Source organism: Eumetopias jubatus, unplaced genomic scaffold, assembly GCF_037043125.1.
Source record: "Eumetopias jubatus isolate StellerSeaLion01/CBP00866 unplaced genomic scaffold, mEumJub1_p1.0 scaffold_12, whole genome shotgun sequence".
NCBI lineage: Eukaryota > Metazoa > Chordata > Mammalia > Carnivora > Otariidae > Eumetopias > Eumetopias jubatus.
This window is the reverse complement of record NW_028274818.1, coordinates 38445166-38467802: the sequence shown is the minus strand read 5'-3', so window position 1 is coordinate 38467802 and position 22637 is coordinate 38445166. Positions and strand designations below refer to the sequence as shown.

Below are 22637 nucleotides of genomic sequence, written 5' to 3'. Positions count from 1 at the left end.
TCTTATATACTACTAGCAGGAGTATAACAGTACAATATTTCTGGATGTTAATACACACATGGATACTCTTTGACTCATGATCTCCAACTCTGAAAAAGCATACTAAGGAAATCATAATAGGAGATAATTTATCTCTAAGAATATTCATCACAGGCAGAGAAAAATAGGAAGACAACCTGAAGAGCCAAACAATTGGGAACTGATTAAATAAATTACAGTATATGGTAGAATAGTATGAAATCATTAAAGAGAATAATTTAGAACACATTTCCTAACTGGATCACATAGAATTTCTGAGGTTCACACTTTAAAGATGGTAATGGTGTATATTTCAATTTCTAACATTTTAATCAATAAATATAATAATTATTTCAATATTTTTACCTTTAAGCTAATACAGTTTGAAAGCATTAAAGTGTTTATAAAATAAACCATGCATGGTGCTAAGGATCAAATGAGACCCTGACTCAGACATTCAATTAGTTACAGCAAAACCCTATTAGTCACTGTGGAGGTTTTTGATTGCCATAGTTTTAAAAAAAGTCATTATTCATTTATATTAATAAGGGTATCCTGATTTTTTTAAAAAGCAAACCGAAGGAATAATGCACCGAAATATAAGAAATTGATAAGGGACACAAGTGTTATAATCATCACATAAAATACAGTTCTGAATAATTACAGAGATCTCTGGTTTTGGAAAGAGATGGTCTTGGGGCTAAAACCTAGCTCTGCTACTCAGTAGTGTCTCTAGACAAGATACTTAACCGCTCTGAGTTCAGGTTCCTTTATCTGCAAGAAGTTGGAGAATATTAAACAGTTTTTGTAGAGAGGTTATACTATTGCATGGTATGGAGGTAGTATGTAATTCTAAGAGTTTGGTCTTTGGAAAACTAAAAATATAAAAAGCTATAGTGATCTGAAACACATTTGTAATAGCTAACTGGCTGTCAGGACCGGTGTGCTCACAATCACAATTTTCTCCTGTATCTTTTATAATTTTAACATCAATTATACATGACAATTGTAGCTGAAGGCACTACTGAAGGTCCCATAAGCTTTCACCAAACATGGTAATTACTGTGTTGATTTTTTTTTCCTTTTAAATAGACTTCATATTTTAGAGCAGTTTTAGGTTCACAACAAAACTGAGCAGAAAGTAGAGTTCCCATATACCTCCTGCCCCAAACAACCACTGCCTCCACTACTATGAACATCTTGCACAAGACTGGTCACATTCGTTGAAAGTGATGAACCTAGAGTAATACATTATTATCACTCAAATCCCACAGTTTACATTAGGGTTCACTCATGGTGTTGTACATTCTATGGTTTTTAACAAATTTATGACATTTATCCTCCATTATAATATCATACAAAATGGTTTCATTGCCCCCCCAAATCCTGTCTCCACTATTCATCTCTCTCTCCTCCCAACTGCTTATAACCACTGATTTCTCTACAGTCTCCATTATTTTGCCTCTTCCAGAATGTCATATAGTTAAAATCATACATGTAACCTTTTCTAATTGTCATCTTTCACTTACTAATATGCATTTAAGGTCCTCCATGTCTTTTCATGACTTGATAGCTCATTTCTTATACACATATAACCCAGTGTATTTATCCATTCACCTACAAAAGAACATCTCGGTGGTTTCCAAGTTTTGGCAATTATGAATAAAGCTACTATAAACATCCACGTGCAGGTTTTGGTGTGGACATAAGCTCTGAACTCATTTAAGGCAAATGCCAAGAAGGGATTTGCTGGATCCTATGTTAAGACTGTGTTTAGTTTTGTAAGAAACCACCAAACTGTCTTCCAAAATGGCTGAACCATTCTGCAGTCCCACCAGCAATGATAGCATTCCTGTTGCTCCATATCTTTGTTAGCATTTGGTGCTGTCAAGGTTCCAATTATGGCCATTCTAGTAAGTGTATAGTGGTATCTCACTGTTTTTAAGTCTGAATATACCTGATGACAAATGATGTGGAGTAGCTTTTCAAATGCCTATTTGTCATCTATATATTTTCTTTGGTGAACGTCTGTTCAGAACTTTTGCCTTTTTTTTTTAAATCAAGTTGTTCATTTTCTCATTGTTAGGTTTTAAGAGCTCTATACATATTCTGGATAACATTCCTTAGTATATATGTCTTTTACAAATATTCTTTCCCAATCTGTACCTTGTCTTATTCTCTTGACAGTGTCTTTTGCAGAGCATACATTTCTAATTTTAATGAAGTACAGCTTAATAATTATTTCTTTCATGGACTATGTATGACTTTGGTGATCAAAAAAATCACTGCCATACACAAGGTCATCCAGATTTTCTCCTATCTCCTAGGAGTTTTATGGGTTTGTGTTTTCATTTAGGTCTATGATCTACTTTTGAGTTCATTTTGTTGAATGATTTAAGGTCTGTGTCTAAGTCCATTTTTTTTTCAGATGTCCACTGGATGTGGAGTTCTAGCACCATTTGTTTAAGAGATTATCTTTCCTCCATGGTGTTGCTTTTATTCTTTTGTCAAAGATCCCTAGACTCTATTCATCCAGATCTATTTCTGGGCACTCTACTCTGTTCCACGAATCTGTCCATTCTTTCATAATTGTCTTAATTACCTACCGTAGCTTTACAGTGTTTTTTTTTTTTTTAAGATTTTTATTTGAGAGAGAGAATGAGATAGAGAGAGCATGAGAGGGGGGAGGGTCAGAGGGAGAAGCAGACTTCCCGCCGAGCAGGGAGTCCGACGCGGGACTTGATCCCAGGACTCCAGGATCATGACCTGAGCTGAAGGCAGTCGCTTAACCCACTGAGCCACCCAGGCGCCCAGCTTTACAGTAAGTCTTAAAGTCGGGTAGAGTTAGTCCTTTGAGTTTGTTCTTTTCCTTAAATACTGTATTGGATTTTCTTCAATATTATGTTGGACTTTTGTCACTTAATAAAAACTTTACAATCATTTTCTCAATATCCAAAAACTTACTTGCAATGATTTTGATTGGGATTAAACGCAATGTATCAATCAAATTGGAAAGGACTGACATCTTGACATGAATAGTCTTCCTATCCATGAACACGGAATACCTCTCCATTTATTTAGTTCTTTGATTTGTTTCCTTAGAGTTTTGTCGTTTTCCTCATATAGATGGTATATACATTTTGTCAGATTCATACCTAAGTATTTCATTTTTTTTTAAGTAGTCTCCACACCCAACATGGGGCTTAAACTCATGACCCTGAGATCAAGAATCACATGCTCTACCCACTGAGCCAGCCAGGCACCCCAGTATTTCATTTTTTGAGGGTGCTACACAAATGATACTGTGTTTTTGTGTATGTGTGTGTATTGGATTTCAAATCCCCCTTACTCATTGTTGGCACATAAGAAAACGACTGACTTTTGTACATTAACCTTGCATGCAGCAACCTTGCTATAATCACTTAGTACCAGATTATTTTGTGGATTCTTTACATAGACGATTATGTCATCTACAAATTTTCTTTCTTCCTTTCCAATCTGCGTATATTTCTTTTTATTGTTTTACTCATCAGTGAGGATGTCCAGTATGGAGGAAGACTAAGAAAAGGAAGGCTGAGAGGGAATATCCTTGCTTTGTTCCTGATCTTATTCAAGTTTCTCACTATAGAGAATGATGTTAGCTGTAGGTTTTTTTGTAAATGTTCTTTATCGAGTTGAGGAAGTTTCTTTCTAATTTGTTGAGAGTTTTATCATGAATAGGTGCTGGACTACATCAAATGCTTCTTCAGAACTGATTGATACAACATGACTTTTTTTTTTTAACTCTGTTGATATGCTGGATTACATTAATTGACTTCTAAATGTTAAACCAGCCTTGCATACTTGGGATAAACCCCACTTAATTTATTGTGTATAGCTCTTTCTATATTGGATTCAATTTGCTATATTTTGATTAGGGTTTTTGCACCTATGTTCATGAGAGATGTTGGTCTGTAGTTTTTATTTCTTATAATAGCTTTTATTTTAGTGTTAGGATAATGCTAGCTGCATAAAATGAGTTAGGAAGTATCCCCTCTGCTTCTATAATCTGAAAGAGACTGTAGGGAATTGGTATCTCTTCCTTAAAAGTTTCATAGAGTTCACCAGTGAACCCATTCAGGCTGATACTTTCTGTTTTGGAAGGTTCTTAATTACTGATTCAGTTTCTTCAAAAGATACAGGCCTATGATTGTATGTTTCTTCTTGGGTGAGTTTTGGCAGATTGTGTCTTTTAAGAAATTGGTCCATTTCATCCAGGTTATCAAATTTGTGGGCATAGAATTATTCACAATAGGGGCGCCTGGGTGGCTCAGATGGTTAAGCGTCTGCCTTTGGCTCAGGTCATGATCCCAGGGTCCTGGGATCGAGCCCCACATCGGGCTCCTGGCTCAGCAAGGAGTCTGCTTCTCCCTCTCCCTCTGCCTCTCTCCTGGCTCATGCTCTCTCTCTCTCTCTCTTTCTGTATCTCTGCGTCTCAGATGAATAAATAAAATCTTTAAAAAAAAAAAGAATTATTCACAATATTCCTTTATTACCTTTTTAATGTCCATGTCTATAGTGATACACTCTCATTTCTGATCTTAGAAATTTATGCCAGCTTCCTTTTTTCTTACTTAGCCTAGCTAAAGGCTTATTGGTTTTATTTATCTTTTCAAAGAACCAGCTTTTGGGTTCGTTCATTTTCTCTACTGATTTCCTATTTTCAATTCCACTGATTCCTACTTAAATTTAACTTTTTTTTTTAAAAGATTTTACTTATTTGACAGAGAGAGACACAGCGAGAGAGGGAACACAAGCAGGGGGAGTGGGAGAGGGAGAAGCAGGCTTCACACCCAGCAGGGAGCCCGATGCGGGGCTCGATCCCAGGACCCTGGGATCATGACCTGAGCCGAAGGCAGACGCTTAACGACTGAGCCACCCAGGTGCCCCTTAAATTTAACTTTATTTATTTTCTTCTGCTTACTTTAATTTGCTCTTCTTTTTCTAGTTCTCTAAGGTCAAAAATTAGATGACTGATTTTAGATTTCTTCATTTTTAACATATGCATTCAGTGCTATAAATTTCCCTCTAGCCCTGTTTTTGCTGCATCTTACAAACTTTGATAAGTTGTATTTTCATTTTCATTGAATTGAAAATATTTTAAAATTTCTCTTCAGATTTCTTCTTTGACTTATGTGTTATTTAGAAGTGTGTTATTTAATCTCTATACATTTGGGGATTTTCTAGCTATCCTTCTGTTATCAATTTCTAGTTTAATTCCATTGTGGTCTGAGAACAGATATTCTGTGATTTCTACCATTTTAAACTTGTCAATCAAGTAGTGTTTTACGACCAGGAATGTGGTCTAATTTGGTGAATGTTCCATGTGAGCTTGAGAAGAATATATTTTCTGCTTTTGTTGGATGAAGAAGTCTATAGATGTCCAGCTATGTCCAATTATGTTGATTGATGGTGCTCTTGAGTTCCACTATGTCCTCAGTGATTTTCTGCCAGCTGGATCTGTCCATTTCTGATACAGAGGTGTTGAAGTCTTCAAATGTAATAGTAGTTATTTCTCCTTTGCCTTGTAGTTTTACTACTTTTTGCCTTATGTATTTTGATGCTCCATTGTTAAGCACATACACTCTATAAATCGTTATGTTTTCTTGGAGAATGACCCCTTTATCATTATTCCTGATAATCTGCCTTGCTCTGACGTCTGTCCTGTCTGAAATTATTATAGCTACTCCCACTTTCCTTTGACAGTGTGAACATGGTATATCTTTCTCTAACCCTCTCACTTTTAATCTGTATGTGTCTTTTACATTTATAAAGTGAAGTTTCTTATAAACAACAAATAGTTGGTTCTTTTTTTTTAAATCAACTCTGACAATCTCTGTCTCTTAATTGATAAATCTGGAGCACTCATGTTTACAATTATTGATAAAGTTGGATACCTACCATATTTTTTTACTGCTTTCTATTCATTGCCCTTGTTTTCTTTCCTATTTTTTCTCCCATTCTTTTTCTGCCCTTTGTGGCTTTAATTGAGCATTTCATATTATTCCATTTTCTTTCCTTTTTTAGCATATCAATTATACTTTTTTCCCCACTTTTCTTATTGGCTGTCCCAGGGTTTGCAATATACATTTACAACTAATCCAAGTCCACTTTCAAATAATACTATACTGCTTCTCAGGCAGTACAAGTACTTTATAATAGCAAAATATTCCTAATTCATCTCTCCCATCCCTTGTAGCATTGCTCTTATTCATTTCACTTACACATAAGTATAAATAAGCATACACATACACACACATATACACCCACAAGCATACATAATTGAACACATTGTCACTATTATTTTAAACAGACTGTTCGTTTCTCTTTCTTCTTCTCCTGGTATTCCCATTACATGTATGTTATGCCTTTTGCAGTTATCCCGCAGTTCTTGGATGTTCCATATTTTTTTAGTCTTTATTCTCTTTGCTTCTTAGTTTTGGAAGTTTCTACTGATATATCCTCAAGCTGAGAGATTCTTTCCTCAGCCCTGTCCAGCCTATCAATGAGCCCATCAAAAGCATTCTTCATCTCCATTATAGTATTTTTTATCTCTAGCATTTTTTAAAATTCTTCTTAGAAATTCCATCTCTATGCTTATATTCCCATCTGTTCTTGCATGTTGTCTACTTTTTCTGTCATAGTACACAGCATATTAATTATAGCTATTTTAAATTCATGGTCTGATAATTCCAACATCCCTCCATATCTGAGTCTGGTTCTGATTCTTGCAGTCTCTTCAAACTGTTGTTGTAGGGGTTTTTTGGTTTTTTGCTTGTTTGTTTTGCCATTTTGCATACCTTCTAGTTTTTTGTTGAAAGTTGTATGTGATATATTAGGTAAACAGAACTCCAATAAACAGGCCTTTAGTAATGTGGTAAGATAGATGTTGGAGGAAGGAAAGAATTCTACACCCCTATGATTATGTCTCAGTCATTCAGTAAGCCTGTGGCCATGGGCTGTGACCTTCACAAGTTCCTATGGGATTTTTTCCAGCTTTAGGTGGAACTAAATGGTTGCAGGGGACTGGAGTTGGGTATTTCTCTTTCCTCCCACTGGAAGGTCAGAAGGGGATTAGAGTTGGGTATTCCCTTTCCCTTACACCGAAGGCTAAAGCTGTCCAGAACTCGGTATTTCCCTGCCCCAAAGCCAATGATAAAAGCTCATTGGTTAGGCTCTGGTAAAATCATTTGTCTTGAAGACAAGCCTTGTTAAGAATAGAACGCTCTACGAAACAAGTCAATCAGAGAAAGACATGTATCATATGACCTCACTGATATGAGGAATTCTTAATCTCAGGAAACAAACTGAGGGTTGCTGGAGTGGTGGGGGTGGGAGGGATGGGGTGGCTGGGTGATAGACATTGGGGAGGGTATGTGTTATGGTGAGCGCTGTGAATTGTGCAAGACTGTTGAATAACAGATCTGTACCTCTGAAACAAATAATACATTATATGTTAAAAGAAAAAAAGAAGAAGAAGATAGCAGGAGGGGAAGAATGAAGGGGGGGATCGGAGGGGGAGATGAACCATGACAGACGATGGGCTCTTAAAAACAAACTGAGGGTTCTAGAGGGGAGAGGGGTGGGAGAATGGGTTAGCCTGGTGATGGGTATTAAAAAGGGCACGTTCTGCATGGAGCACTGGGTGTTATACGCAAACAATGAATCATGGAACACTACATCAAAAACTAATGATGTAATGTATGGTGATTAACATAACATAATAATAAAAAATAAAATTAAAAAAAAGAATAGAATGTTCTAGTATATTTCAAAATGGCTACTTTCCCCCCCTCTCAATGAAAGCCTGAGGGTATTTTTCCTCCAATACTCACTGTGAGAACCTGGTAGAGCTCTAAAAGGTAAAACTCACAAAAATATGGGGGCAACCCCTGGAATTTTTAACTCTCAGACTTGTCCCATCAAGCCTCCAGCAATTTGTCAATTACAGTCTCATTTTCTACCCAGGCACTAGTTTTCATGTAGGATTCTGCTCCAGTAAGCAGTGATTCTCTGTATCTGTATGTCCGTCTCTCCAATTTTGGGGCAGCCATTTGCCCTATGACTTCACTTCTCTGATGGATCTAAGAAGAGCTGTCGATTTTTCAGTTTGTTTAGCTTTTTACTTCTTGTTAGGATGGAGTGGAGCCTTCCAAGCTCTTTCCATGCCAGACCAGAAACCAGAAGGTATTACACTGATTTTTAAATGTATTTTTTTTCCTAAGTAGGCTCCATTCCCAGCATGGAGCCCAGTGCAGGGCTTGAATTCACCACCCTGAGATCAAGACCTGAGCTGAGATCAAGAGTCGGATGCTTAACCAACTGAGCCACTCAGATGCCCCAATTCTTAAATGTATTTTTAAGTTATTTATAAACATAGGTTTTTGGCACCAAAATTATTAGTAGCATGTTACACACAAAACCACAGTAACAGACTACTTCATTTTAAATATATCTAAATCTATAGTACTGCTGAATACACTACAATATATTGAAACTATGGTTATATTGTATTTGCAGGTTCTAATTTGAGAATTTTTACTGTAAAGTACTATTTTTACAATATGCTTATATATTTAAACTAAATACTAACAATATAGTAGTAGGATGTATTGTTTTCTTATATAAACAACAAATTAATTTATACATTTATTATAAAGTAACATTCACAGGGATGATTTTTTAAAGATTACAACAGAATAAAATTTTTCAAAATATATGGAACCATGTTAAATCAGCTAACTTTCCCTATAATATGTAATCAATAAATTGTAGCAATAATTATTAATCCATATCTGCCTTACTATTAATTTCTTTTATATGTCTTTGTCCCATACTACTTCAATTCTTAAATAGAATGAACTATGGGAGGGGCACCTGGGTGGTTCAGTCGGTTAAGCGTCTGCCTTCGGCTCAGGTCATGATCCCAGAGTTCTGGGATTGAGTCCCACATCGGGCTCCCTGCTCAGCAGGGAGCCTGCTTCTCCCTCTCCCTCTGCCTGCCGCTCCCCCTACTTGTGTGCTGTCAAATAAATAAAATCTTAAAAAAAAATGAACTATGGGAAATGAAGGAAGAGAAATATTAATTTTGTCATTTTGAAAATGGTATATATATGGAATCATACAATATATAATTATTTGAGAGTGGTTTTTTTTCACTCAGGATAATGACCTTCATGCAATCATCCCAGCAGATGCATGTTTCAACAGTTCATTCCTTTTTTTGATGAGTAATATCACATGGTATTAATGTACTACAGTTTAACTGTTCACTTATTATAAGATATTTTGGTTGTTTCCACATTGGGGCTATTACAAAAAAAGTTTTCTAACAGGTGTATAGTGACATCTCTGTGAACTTATTTTGCATTTCTCTAATGACTAGTGATGCTGAACATCTTTTCATGTGCTAATTTGCCATAATTTCATTTGGTGAAATGGTTTTTCATATCCTTTGGTAATTTTCTAGTTGGACTGTATGGGTTTTAATGTTAAGTTTCAAGAATTCTATATAAATTCTAAATGAGTTTTTTGTAATACACGCAATTTGCAAATAATTTCTCCCAGTCTGCAGCTTTTCAGCCTTTTAATAGGCTTCTTGCAGACCAAAAGTTTTTAATCTTGATAGTCTGTCAATTTTTCCTTTTACGGATCATGCTTACAGCATGATGTCTAAAACTTATATAAACCAAGGCTTAAGTTCTAAAGATTTTTCCTATGTTTACTTCTAAAAGTTTTATGTTTTGCATTGAAATGTGTGATCCATTTTGAGCTAATTTTTGTATAGGTGTGAGATACAGGCCAAGGGTTTGGGGTTTGGGGTTTTGCTCTGTTTTGTTTTTTTGTGTATTTTTTGGCAACGGATACCCAATTGCTTCTGCACTCTTTGTTAAAAAGACTATCCTTCCTACATTGAACTGCTTTTGCACCTTTGTCAAAAGTCAACTGGCCATACACTGTCTATCCTGCCCCACTGATTTGTGTCCCTCTACACACCAATACAACACAGTCCTGACTGCTGCAGCTATGCAACTCCTGAAATCGAGTGATTATACCCACTTTATTCTTTTTACAAAATTGTTTCGGCTATCATAGTTCCTATACCTTCCCATATAAATTTTTTAATAATCTCACCTACATCAACACACACACACACAAAAACTTCCCTGAGAATCTGATAGGAATTGCGTTAAAATTGTATATCAATTATGACTATAAAGGGTACCGTATTTTTAATTCCAGTTTCTATGTATTCACTGTTAGTATGCAGAAATAGAATATATTTTTGTATGCTGATTTTATATCTTGCAACCTTGCTGAATTCACTTACTAGTTCTGATTTTTTGGTAGACTCCAATGGTTTTATATGTGTAAACCATTACGTCACTTTCAAATACAGCTGTATTTCTTCCTTTCCAATCCATATGCCTTTTATTTCCTTACCTTCTTGAATAGTACTTTCTAGAGTACTATGTTTAATAGAAGTGCTAAGAATCTGCCTTGTTCCTGATCTTCAGGGGTAAAGCATCCAGTCATTCACCATGAAGTATGCCATTAGCTGTAAGTTTTCTGTAGCTAATCTTTACCAAGTTGAAGAAGTTCCCCTCTATTCCTAGTTTTTAGAGAGATTTTTTTTTCATGAACTGGTGTTGAGTTTTTTAAATGCTTTCTCATCAATTGCTACAATCATGTGATTTTTCTTCTTTATCCTGTTACTGTAGTTGCATTACACTGATTTTATTTCAATTCAATTAGCCAACATATAGTACATCATTAGTTTCAGATGCAGTGTTCAATAATTCATCAGTTGCATATACCACCCAGTGCTCATCACATCACGTGCCCTCCTTAATGCCCACACTGATTGATTTTCAAACGCTATACCAACTTTGCATTCCTGGAATCAACCCTACTTGGTCACAGTACATAATTCCTTTTAGATATTGCTGATTTCTATTTCCTAATATTTTGAGGATTTTTGTATCTATGTTCATCAGAAATCCTGATCTATAATTTTCTTTTTTTTTTTTTTGTATTATCTGATTTTGTTATTAGGACAACACCGACCTCATAAAATGAACTGGGAACAATTTCACCTTCTATTTCCTGGAAAAGAATATGCAGAATTGGTGTTAATTCTTTTTTTCTTTAAATTTTTTATTGTTATGTTAATCACCATACATTACATCATTAGTTTTTGATGTAGTGTTCCATGACTGTTTGTGCATAACACCCACAATTGGTGTTAATTCTTTAAAAATTTGGTAAAATTCTCCAGTAAAACCATTTGAGCCTCAATATTTCATTTTAGGAGTATTTTAATTGTAAATACAATGCCCTTAATAGTAATAGGGCTATTCAAATTATCCACTTCATACTGGATGGCAGTCTACACTCTTCTACAAATTGGTCCATTTCACCTAAATCATCAAATTCATATGTATAGGGTTGTCTGTACTATTCCTTTATTATCTTTTTGATATCTGCAGTACTATACTATTTTATTACTGACAAAGTAATTTTGAGTCTTTTCATATATTTTTTTCTCAGTCTTGCTAAAGGTTTATCAATTTTACTTATCTTGGCAAAGAACCAACTTTGTGTTTCACTGATTTTTCTCTGATTTTTATTTGCAATTTCACTGATCACTACTCTTACCTTTATTTCCTTCTGCTTGCTTAAGGTTTGTTTTGCTCTTTTTCAGTTTTATGGAGTGGGAGCTTAGAGTTTTTATTGATTTGGGACTTTTCTTCTTTTCTAATGCAAGCATTTAGTGCTATAAAAATTCTGTCAGCATGCTTTGGCTGTGTCCCATCAATTTTTTATTTCCCATCAATTTTGGTATATTCTTTTGTATTCATTCAACTATATATTCAACAAACTGATGTCTGGTATATACATATCTAGGACTGCTGTGTGTTCTTGGTGGATTGACTCTTATCATCATATAATGTTCCTCTCTGGCTCTTACAATTTTCTTTGCTCTGGAGCCTCCTTTATGTTTTCTGTTTGTTCTCTGTCTTTTGTGTATTTTCTTTTGCCTTCCCCACTGTGGGTTACTTTAACATTTTTTATAATTCCATTTTCTTTATCTATAGTGTTTTTTAGTGTATCTCTTTATCTCTTTTTATAGCTTTTTCAGTGTTTGCTCTAGTTATTATATTTACATAAGACCACCATCTCCTGGTGTCATCATTTTACCATTTCAAATGAAGTGTAGAAAACTTATCTCTCTTTATATCCTTTTACACACCCTCATTTATAACACAATTGTCTTAAAATATTTTCTCTACATACTTTTAGAAATAGGTCAGTTATAATTTTTGTTCAACCATAAAAAATAATTTAGAACACTCAAGAGGAAAAGAAGTATTTACTCATATTTTACCCTTTTCACTGTTCATTCATCCTTCCGAACGTTCTAAGATTCCTACTTTCAATATTTCCTTTGTGTTTAGAGAACTTACTTTAGCTATTCTTTTAGGATAAATTAACTAGTGGCAAATTCTCATAGTGTTCATTCATCTGAGAATGGCTTGATTTCCCCTTCATTTTTGAAGAATATTTTCACAGGATATAGAATTCTGGGTTGACACAATTCTTTTCTTTCAGGACTTAAAAAAATGGTGTGCCACTTTTTATGGACTCAATGGTTTGTGATGAGAAATCCACTGTCATTCAAACTGTTTTTCTTCTATAGGTAAAGTGTTTCCCTCACACTGCTTTCAAATTTTTTTCTTTGTCTCATTTTTAAGAAGTTTGACTATGAGATGCCTTGCCATGGATTGCTTTGGATTTACCCTTTTTTGGATTCAGCTTCTTGAATCTGTAGGTTTATGTCTGGCCATTATCTCTTCAAATACTTTTCAGCTTCACCCTCCTCCTCTTCATCTATGACCCTAATGACACCCAAGTTAGAACTTTTGATTTAGTCTCATAGGTTCCTGTCTCTGTTCACTTTTTCCCCCATTTTATTTTCTCTTTAGATTGGGTAATTTCTATTGTCCTATCTTCAAATTTACTATTTCCTCTGTCTTATTCCATTGTTGAGCCCACTGAGGTTTGTTTTTGCCTCTCTCTCTTATCATATTTTTCAGTTCTACAGCTTCCATTTGGTTTTTCTTTGTATCTTCTATTTCTTTGTTGAGACTTTCTATTTTTTGTTTGTTTCATATGTGTAATTGCTCACTGAAACATTTTTATGATGGCTGTTTTAAACCTTGACAGATAGCTTTAACATCTGTGTCATCTCAGTGTTGGTATCAGCTGATTATCTTTTCTCAATGATGTTCCTTTTTTTTTTTAAGATTTTATTTATTTATTTGAGAGAGAGTGAGGGAGAGAGAGCATGAGCTGGGGGAGATGGAGAGGAAGAAGCAGACTCCGTGCTGAGCAGGGAGCCTGATTTGGGGCTCAATCCCAGGACCCTGAGATCATGACCTGATCCAAAGGCAGATGCTTAACTGACTGAGCCACCCAGGTGCCCCGATTCTCAATGATTTTCTACAGAAAGCTGGATGTTTTGGGTATTGTAAGATGTTGCATCTTGTAAAAAAATTTTATTTCAGCATTCCTTCTCTGACATGATTCTGATGGAGAAAAGAGATAATTAGTTTGCTTCTACCAGGTAGAGGTGGAAGTTCAGGTTCCCCTTTTGGCCTTCAGTGATATCTGGGGGAGGAAAATGGGACTCCTAGTTAACTGCTGGGTAGAAGTAGGAGTTCAGGCCTCTGCTGATACCACCCTAGCTGGGAAGAACAGAGGTGCTTCATTACTGCTCCTCATGGAGCCTTCACTTTACACCATGTGGGAGGTGGCCTCATTACCACTGGGTAGTGGTCAAATCCTAAATCTCCAGCAGGCCTCCTTTAACACTACCTCAGTGGGGAAAGGATGGGGAGCCTCTTTACCACCAGCTGGGGCTAAAAGTCCAGGGTCCCAAGTAGTCACAACTGATATGTGTCATTTCTGCCCAGTGGGGATATAAGTTCCAGATCCCCTCACTTGGCCATTTCTGACACCAACCTAATAAAAGGGATGCAGCACCTCATTGCAGTCTTGCAAGGATGAAAGTATAGGTACCTCACATGGCCTTTGCTATTGTAGTGCAGTAGTGCCAAAGTTTTTCTGTGGTGCTGGCTGGAGTAGGGTGGTTACTGTCTAAGTTTTCTGTCTTACTAAGCTGCCCATTTCATAGTCCTTTGGCTAGAAAGAGCAGGTTTTTGTTAAGTTTGCTTTTTGTCTGTTCCTGTTAGCTTTGCTGAGTTGCTCATTTCTCCAACATCCAGTCTGTGAGGAAAAGAAAGTATAGGGAATTTACCACTACACAGTCATTGGGTCCCAATGTCATTAGCCAGTCTTCCTTCTACTCTCTAGTTTCCAGTCTTCCTATTGTTTGTTTTCTGTATAACATCCAGAGTTTTAGTTATACTTAGCAGAAAAAAATATGGAAAAGGATCTCTTTCTATAAGCAATTCCATCTTTCTACAAGCAAAAGTGCAACACTTGTAATTTGATATCATTTAAGTAATATTTTTGCCACACTGTTTAATAAAGGTCAAATTCCTCTTAATCCAGTTCAACCCAATGTTCTCTTAATGAGCAAATACCCAAATATTGATGCTTCTGTGTTCCCAATAAGGACACTTTATCTATTTATCATCATAGAAAATATTATTTAGGAAACTTAAAAAATAAGTACCCTTCACCCAGCTTCTCCCAATGGTGATATCTTATATAGCTATAGCACGATATCAAGACCAGGAAACTGCCATTAGTACATAACTATTTACTAGATTATAGACATCTTTATTCTTTCTGTAGGTAAGTTATACAATATTGAACTTTCTCAGAAACTCTCCCTGCATTTGGGCATTCTACTACCAGTCAAATGACCAATCCAGACTTCTAACTCAACTGCAAATTACCTATATATAAACAGTCCTTATACACGAAGTCATATACACACCCTAATTATACATACCTCATGCACACATGCACAAACTTACATGGAAACAATAGCAATCCATCCTTCTCATCAAAGTATTGGTTTTTTACTAATTTCTACTTTTCCTTGCTATTACTACATGAAGACCATGTGTAAGTGAATGTGAGAGCTAACAGAAATCTTTAGAAGTTACCTAATGTAAAAGTCCATCCAGTGCTTGAATTCTTTCTACAACAACCCCACCAATGACCCTTCAGCCTTCAATATCTCTAATGACAAAAAACAAGTAAGTATGATGGAATCCAGTCTGCCTTTGGTCAATCCTAATTCTTTAAACATTAGCTAAACTTGAAAACTTGTACTCATTTAGTTCTGGTTGTATCCTTTGGGGATAGTAACAAACAAATCTTATCCTTCACTAACTTTTTTCCAGGAAAGCCATACATCCTGGTTTGCCTAAGGTGATCACAGTTTGCACCTCTTGATGTGGGCATAATATCCTCTTTCATCCTCAAGATTTGCACAAAACATTATGTAATCATGTCATCCTGGGTAGCCCTCAAAAATATGAAGTACACACATGTTTTTATCAGGTAAACCATACTTCATTTTTTCAGCTATTCTTTGTATATGATTTTGAGGACCCCCTCACTAGCCTTATCATTCTTGCTTCTAAATGTACACCAGCTCATTTATATTCCAAGAGCCCTAATGCTTAATTCCTTGTTGCATATATATGTTAATGAAGGATTTTGTTATCCCAGTTGAAGAAGAAAAAGTCATTTATTTCCCTTTGAATACTAGACCAAGATACAGCAATGGAATTATTTCTCTAGGTGTCTTGAGCAATGGTACTAGGGAGCAGTCTCACATTATACCAGTAGGTGTCACTCTATATATGATATATTTAAAATTATTCAAGTTTCCAATTTATTCCTTCAACAAATATTTATCAAGCACCCATTATGTGTCAAGCATGATTCTAGGCACTGAGAATACAGAGAAAAAGAAAGACAAGATCTTGTTCTCATGGAGCTTACAGTCTAGATATTGATGAACAGATTTGATTTACTTTCTATTTAAAAGTCTGTAAAATCCTATTCCTAGGGACATTTATTTTCCTAAGTTTATAGACAATAACATTCAAAATAATTCATAAAGAACAAATACTGCAATGAAACAAAATCAGAGAAACTATGGTCTGTACAGGCTTAGATTAATATATCCTGTGTATCTGCTAGCCATTTCAATGTATTCAACACTGTTCTTCCAAACTTCCAGTTTCTAAAACCCAAATGGAAAAGAATTTATCTTAAAATAAGTCAAATTTTTAAAAATCTAGTAATTTTTTTTACAAAGAGTGACTCTGTTGTAAATTTTAAAAGATTATTTGCAAAGCTTATTAATTCCCAAATACATATTTCCTTATCTCTACTTAGAAAGTTAAATGTCACCTTCTCAACACCTTCTCAACATACTTCCCAGGTTAACAGAATAAAGACAGTGGCAAATTGTGCCTCAACACAGAATTTAAGAATTCCTCCACTGCTGAAAGTGCTTGTTTGGATAAACCTGTGAGACTCATAGATATTACCAGGACTTCAAGGTGACTTACTCATGATTAGAGCATATCAATGAAAAGTCATACTTTATCAAAATAAATACATCAAAGAGAAGGAACAGACACTGTACATCAAAAAAGTGTATTTGCTTGTACAGAAATCCAAGAACCCAGGAACTATTCAGTTCCTATTTTGCTTCCCTGTACTCTCAAACAGAATGTTCTCCAAACTGGAAAAGCTAGGAAAAACATGGTTAAAGAAATGTTTCAGGCTGAAAAGTACTACTGCTTAGAATTCTGTAAGTCAAAATTCAGTTATATGAATTTGAGAAAAATGATACTTATAAAATTCAGTAAGACACTGAGAGCTTCATGTAATATCCAACCTAACATTCCCTTCGGAATACCGCAAACCATTAGTTCCTGTCTAACTTGCCTGAAATATACTGTTTATTGTTTAGTTTTAGCAACAAATCACATGCATACTTTAGAACCTAAGAAGTACTCAATGAACAGTAAGTTACAAACGAACACTAAGGTGCTTCATAAAAGGTGGTTAATATAAAAAGACCACCTAAATTTATACCTTAATATTAAATAAAGCATTTTCTTTTACTCTGAAAAAGGTAAGGTGGTGGTTGATAAATACATTTAAAACATGGTTTACTGTATATGGTTTTTAAATTACACTCGTAAGCTCTCAGCCAGTACTGTGAATTTTTAGTGTACCTGAGATGTCACCAAATTTGGGGAAACTCAAAAGCAGGTATCTCTGTTATCTCTTTATTTTTTATTCCAGTTACAAAAGTGTGTGTGTATAAAGGTGGGGGGTGGGGGGTGATGTGCTAGGAAAAAAAATGCTTTTGGATTCACAAAGATCTAGGTTTGAATTCCAGTACTACCCTAAACTAGCTATGTAACTTCTGGGCAAGTTACTTACCCTGTTCTATCACTTTCCTACCATGATGGGGAAAGCAGGGTTGTGGGAAGGACTAAGCAAGTTGTTTCATATGATATGCCTAATAGACGGCCTGACACATAGTAGGTACTCAGTAAATGGCAGTTCTTAGAAGAGTGCCATTTTTCTGTTTGATCATTAGATTGACTATACCAGTTAATGTTGAAAATTACTAACAAGTCTTTGTAACTAACAAAAAGTGTATCTTTACCCTGCTCTAACGGGTTTACAAAACCAAACCCTTACTCAACTTGAATGCCAACAAATATGCATCTTCTCCTTTAGCTCAAATATATTTTGCATGACCTTACATGAATTGCTTAGATAAAAGCTTTTTCTCTTCTGCTTTTGTTATTTTAAAGTGCAGATGCATTTGAGTCATTTTCTCCTTTTGTTTCATATCTTTAAGATCCAGAGCTTCAAAGACATAATGTCAGCATGCAGTCGATTTATGACTGAACTCTTGAAGAGACACTGAAGAATTACCTTGTCAATCACCCCAAGGACTCTGAAGGCCTTCAGCTCCTCGGCAGGGCTCCTTAGGTTCCAAGGGGGCCTTGAACTTAGTGATCCTGGAGGCTAATGGAAGATATCAAAGATTATACATCAATCAGGGAGGTACTTGAAGGAAGACTGCCTGCTGAAGCAAATGCCAGGCCAAAGGAAACTAAATTTATCATAAATCAGAGAATGGAAAGATGAAAGGAGGAAGTTTCTGTTTGTCTGTAATGTAAAATAAAAAAAAATCAAATCAAAAAGAAAGAAAATCAAAAAGAAAAAGCAAGAAAAAAGTTTCAAGTAAATAAATCATGATAACATTGAAAACAAAATTTTAAAAAGAAAAAATAATGAGCTGGTATAATTTCTAGAGCAATAATTCAATTCAAAACTGTACAGCTATAATGAAACTTTGTAACAAATGGAAAACTGAGCCAACCATGAATCACAGCCTTATATTTACCCCAGATGGCTCAAGAGTAACTTAGAGGGGGAGTACTAAAAAACAATGTAATAATTGATAAACTTGGGGAAAGCGGCAACACAAGTCATTCTCTCTCATCGTGAAACTATAGTCCTTTAATGTTACTTTATAAACATATACTACGTATTTTAAGAGGACTGGCAGATCCAAGGTTAACCAGAAGAACTGTCAATAACGGTGAGAAATTAAGAAACTCCATCATATAACCAATAATTGTTAACAACCAAGGTTGTTTAAGCCTAGAAAAGAGATGATTTACAGGAGAAAACAATTTTTTTTTTAATATTTGAACATGCGTTATGTGGAAAAACTAGGTCTGTTGGCTACAAAAAAGATCAATGAGAACAGGAAAGGATATTTCAGGACCAGACACAATAAAAGAATAATCCTAACTCCCCAGCCCTTGGTCTTAGTTTTTCCCTATCAGTAAAGTATGACTTTAGTCGAAATAAACCCCAAAGACATCTCCATTTGGCATTTACAACCAGAAGGCAATGTTATATTAATCTGTATAGTAAAATGGTAATGCTGCAAAAGATGACAGGAGACACAAAGCCTTTAATGTAGCCTCAAAGCAGACTTGTTTGTTGTCAGAAGTCTATCAGAATATACAGGAAACACTGTTCTCCCCCTGAATGGAAGATAAATATCCTGGTTAATGAAATGTCATGATTAACAGTTACTGAGATACCACTTTTGATACTTCAAGTCCTTGTGCAGGCCAGTATCACTAGACACGGAGCTCCCTGAGAACAGGAAATACACCTTAGTCATCTTCACACGGCTCCTAGCACATCAGTTGGAAGGAGAAAAGAAAAGAGAGGAAGGAGGAAGAGAGGAGGGAAGCAAGAGAAAGAAGTAACATCCATAAATCAGGTGTCATTTACAGCTGGGAAATCTATCATCTGTGAAATTTTCTAACAGCAACAATTCTAACTGCTTTCAAATTTCTGTTTGTTTTTAGGTTTAGCAAGCAAGGACTAACTTCGGTGTGCCCCAACTTCTTCCTGTATTGTTTGCAGTCATTCTCCTCCACAACACATTCTGATCATTAAAAATTCATCTTCCCCTATTTCAAGGAAGAGTAAGAGCTGATTGTGATTTTTGGTAAGAGAAATGTTGAGGAAAAGTTATAGGGGAAAAGAATACCTAAATAAACAAGTTTATCGATTATTACATTGTTTTTTAGTACTCCCCCTCTAAGTTACTCTTGAGCCATCTGGGGTAAATATAAGGCTGTGATTCATGGTTGGCTCAGTTTTCCATTTGTTACAAAGTTTCATTATAGCTGTACAGTTTTGAATTGAATTATTGCTCTAGAATAATTTATCCATTACATTTATCTTTAAAAATATGGCCAAATGAGTCTAACTTCCCTATCTCCTATTTATTTATTTATTTATTTATTCATTCATTCATTCATTTATTTATTTAAATTTTTTTAAGTAGGCCCCAACCCAGCACGGAGTCCAACGCAGGGCTTGAACTCATGACCCTGAAATCATGACCTGAGCTGAGATCAATCAAGAGTTGGACACTTAACTGACTGAGCCACCTGGCGTGGAGCCTAATGCAGGGCTTGAACTCACGACCCTGGGATCAAGACGAGAGCTGAGATCAAAAGTTGGACGCTTAACTGACTGAGCCACCCAGGTGCCCCCTATCTCCCATTTCTACCTTGTACCTTCTTACTCACTGATGTTATTGGATCTTTCAGTTTCCAAAGCAGGGTTTTGGTTCACTGTAGCAATCTCAACAACAAAGATAGCAAACCGTAAAATCGCTCCTGCACCTTTCAGTGAATAATGATTGCATGCCCACTATGTGCATTATAACTGAAAAGAACAGAAACCATCAAAAGGCACGATCCCCTAGCTTCAAGAAGTTTATAATTTATTTGAGGAGATAAGCCAAAAACATGAAAAGTTAAATAACAACAAAACAGTTTTTAAAAATACAAGACAATAGAGATAAGTCACTGGTTCGTATATGATAAACTGTAGCCTCAGAAACAAGTGGAACTAAAGAGGATTTTAAATGCTATGTTGAAATTAGGTTAGGAAAAGGATATATAGGATTGGAAGGAAACTGGTCTGGTGGGGAAAAAATGTTCACATTGTAGAACAAAGGAAAATAATATTATGCACTTAGGATCAGTCAGTTTTCACAGGCCTTGAATGCCAGGTCTGGACCATATTCTCCAGAGTTTAGAAAACAAGTTTTTGTATAAGAAACAACCCAAAGAAAACAGTGATTTAGTAAGGCTACTTCTGCAAAGATGGGAATGGTGAAATTCTAATAGGGAAAGACCAAAGGCAAAGTGATCATTAAAGTTCTCTTTCCACTTTAACCATCTATAAAAGTTTAAGATCAGAGAAATGAACAAAGAAAGATCATGAAATAAAATCATCAATAAAAAATCCTGTATTCCTTATACGCAGCGTTTAAATTGGGTAGAATCCCTATAGATCTATTCCTTTTTTCCGATGGCAAAAGGAAACATAAATCCACAGAATTTTAAGAACAGAAAGAGATAGAGATCAAGTCCAACATTCTCTCTTTTTTTTTTTTTCAGATGAGAAAACTGAGAAGCGGTAAGGTTAAGCAATCTAAGATGACAAAACTAGATAACAGATAAGAGGGGATTAAATCTTACTTACAAAATAATATAACACTGTTTGGGGAAAATCCAGCCAATGCTAAGGGAATGGAGGGGGTGGAATACAGTGTATTTCTAGGAAACATAGCTGATTTCCTTAATGAAAAAAGTAAAATTTTCACCTATATATATTAACTACTGTAACAGAAGATGCCTAGAGAAGCAAGAACAGTTGTATTCATCTATACCAAAATAAAACACAGGAGGAGGTGGGGGGGGGGGAATACATGATGGGTCTTATAAGAATGTATAATGATCCAATAATCTTCAAAACCAAAAATGGCAAATATATATCACTCCACTGCTCAAGCCCTTGGCAGATATCTCTGTTAATCTCACACTCTTTCTCATAATACAGTGTTCTTGGCAGCCATTACCAGAGGATTAAACACACCAATAAAATCTGTTTACTATTTCTGTTCTACATTCTCTAAATGGCTGAGTGACGCTTACCTTTGTTTTTGTTGATTTCTTTAAAGTTGCTGTTTATCCTGCCCATAGTCTTCTCACTTGATAATAATCCCTGTTCTCACTGAGATCTACCTCCATTCTTACCAATCTGTGAGTCCGGTACTTGTCAAACTTTAACGTGTTTGCACATTATCAGAGGACCTTGTTAAAACGGAGATTCTGATTTGGTCAGTCTGAGAGAGGCTAAGATTCTGCATTTCCAACAAACTAACGGTGATGCTGATGCTGCTGGTCCACCAAGCACATCTGGAATAGGGTTAGCTATCTGTAACCTAAGAGTAAGTTTGGGGGGATGTTGGGGAGATAAGGGTAAAAGGAAAGCACGAAAAAACATATCAAGAACCCACACTCTGAAACCTGACGGTTAACTATACTTTAGTTTCCGAATTTGGCTTCATCTGTAAATTTTTGGCTTTGCCAAGACTTTCACTGGCACCTTATTAACCCTCCAACCTGGTTTCCTAAGCCTCTCTTAGATCACATTTCAAGGATGTCATATTACTGAGGTAGACTGCCACTGACTGCATTGCTGCTTGGGCCATTTCTCACTAAAGGTGACACAATACTCATTTTAAAATATTTCCTAGTGCGCCTGGGTGGCTCAGTTGGTTAAGCGACTGCCTTCAGCTTGGGTCATGATCCCAGGGTCCCGGGATCGAGTCCCACATTAGGCTCCCTGCTCAGCAGGGAGTTTGCTTCTTCCTCTGACCCTCCCCATTCTCGTGCTCTCTCTCTCTCTCTCAAATAAATAAATAAAATCTTAAAAAAATAAAATAAATTTTAAAAATATTTTCCAAAGGAAAATTGAGAAATATCAATAATACGAGTCAACAAAATGCACAACAGAAAAATATTTTCAATATTATAGCAATTATACCCAAAATCTATAAATATTCAGGAAAGGCATGCATTCTACATATTAATTTTCATTCACACCTTGTTTAACTGCATGACAAAAAATGTATTCACACTTTAGAAACTACACAATCTTTTATGTCCTAA

The 22637-nt window shown here is 35.7% G+C and overlaps 1 protein-coding gene across 4 annotated transcripts in view; it reads right to left on the bottom strand.

Annotated features, from left to right (window-relative positions):
• RPS6KC1 (ribosomal protein S6 kinase C1) overlaps positions 1-22637 on the bottom strand; it is a 176036-nt gene that overhangs the window by 61686 nt on the left and 91713 nt on the right. For all 4 annotated transcript variants that reach the window (XM_088029087.1, XM_088029088.1, XM_028125795.2 and 1 more), the window contains one exon: positions 18010-18102. In XM_088029087.1, coding sequence (XP_087885213.1) covers positions 18010-18102 — 93 coding nt within the window. The remainder of the gene's footprint in view (positions 1-18009; positions 18103-22637) is intronic.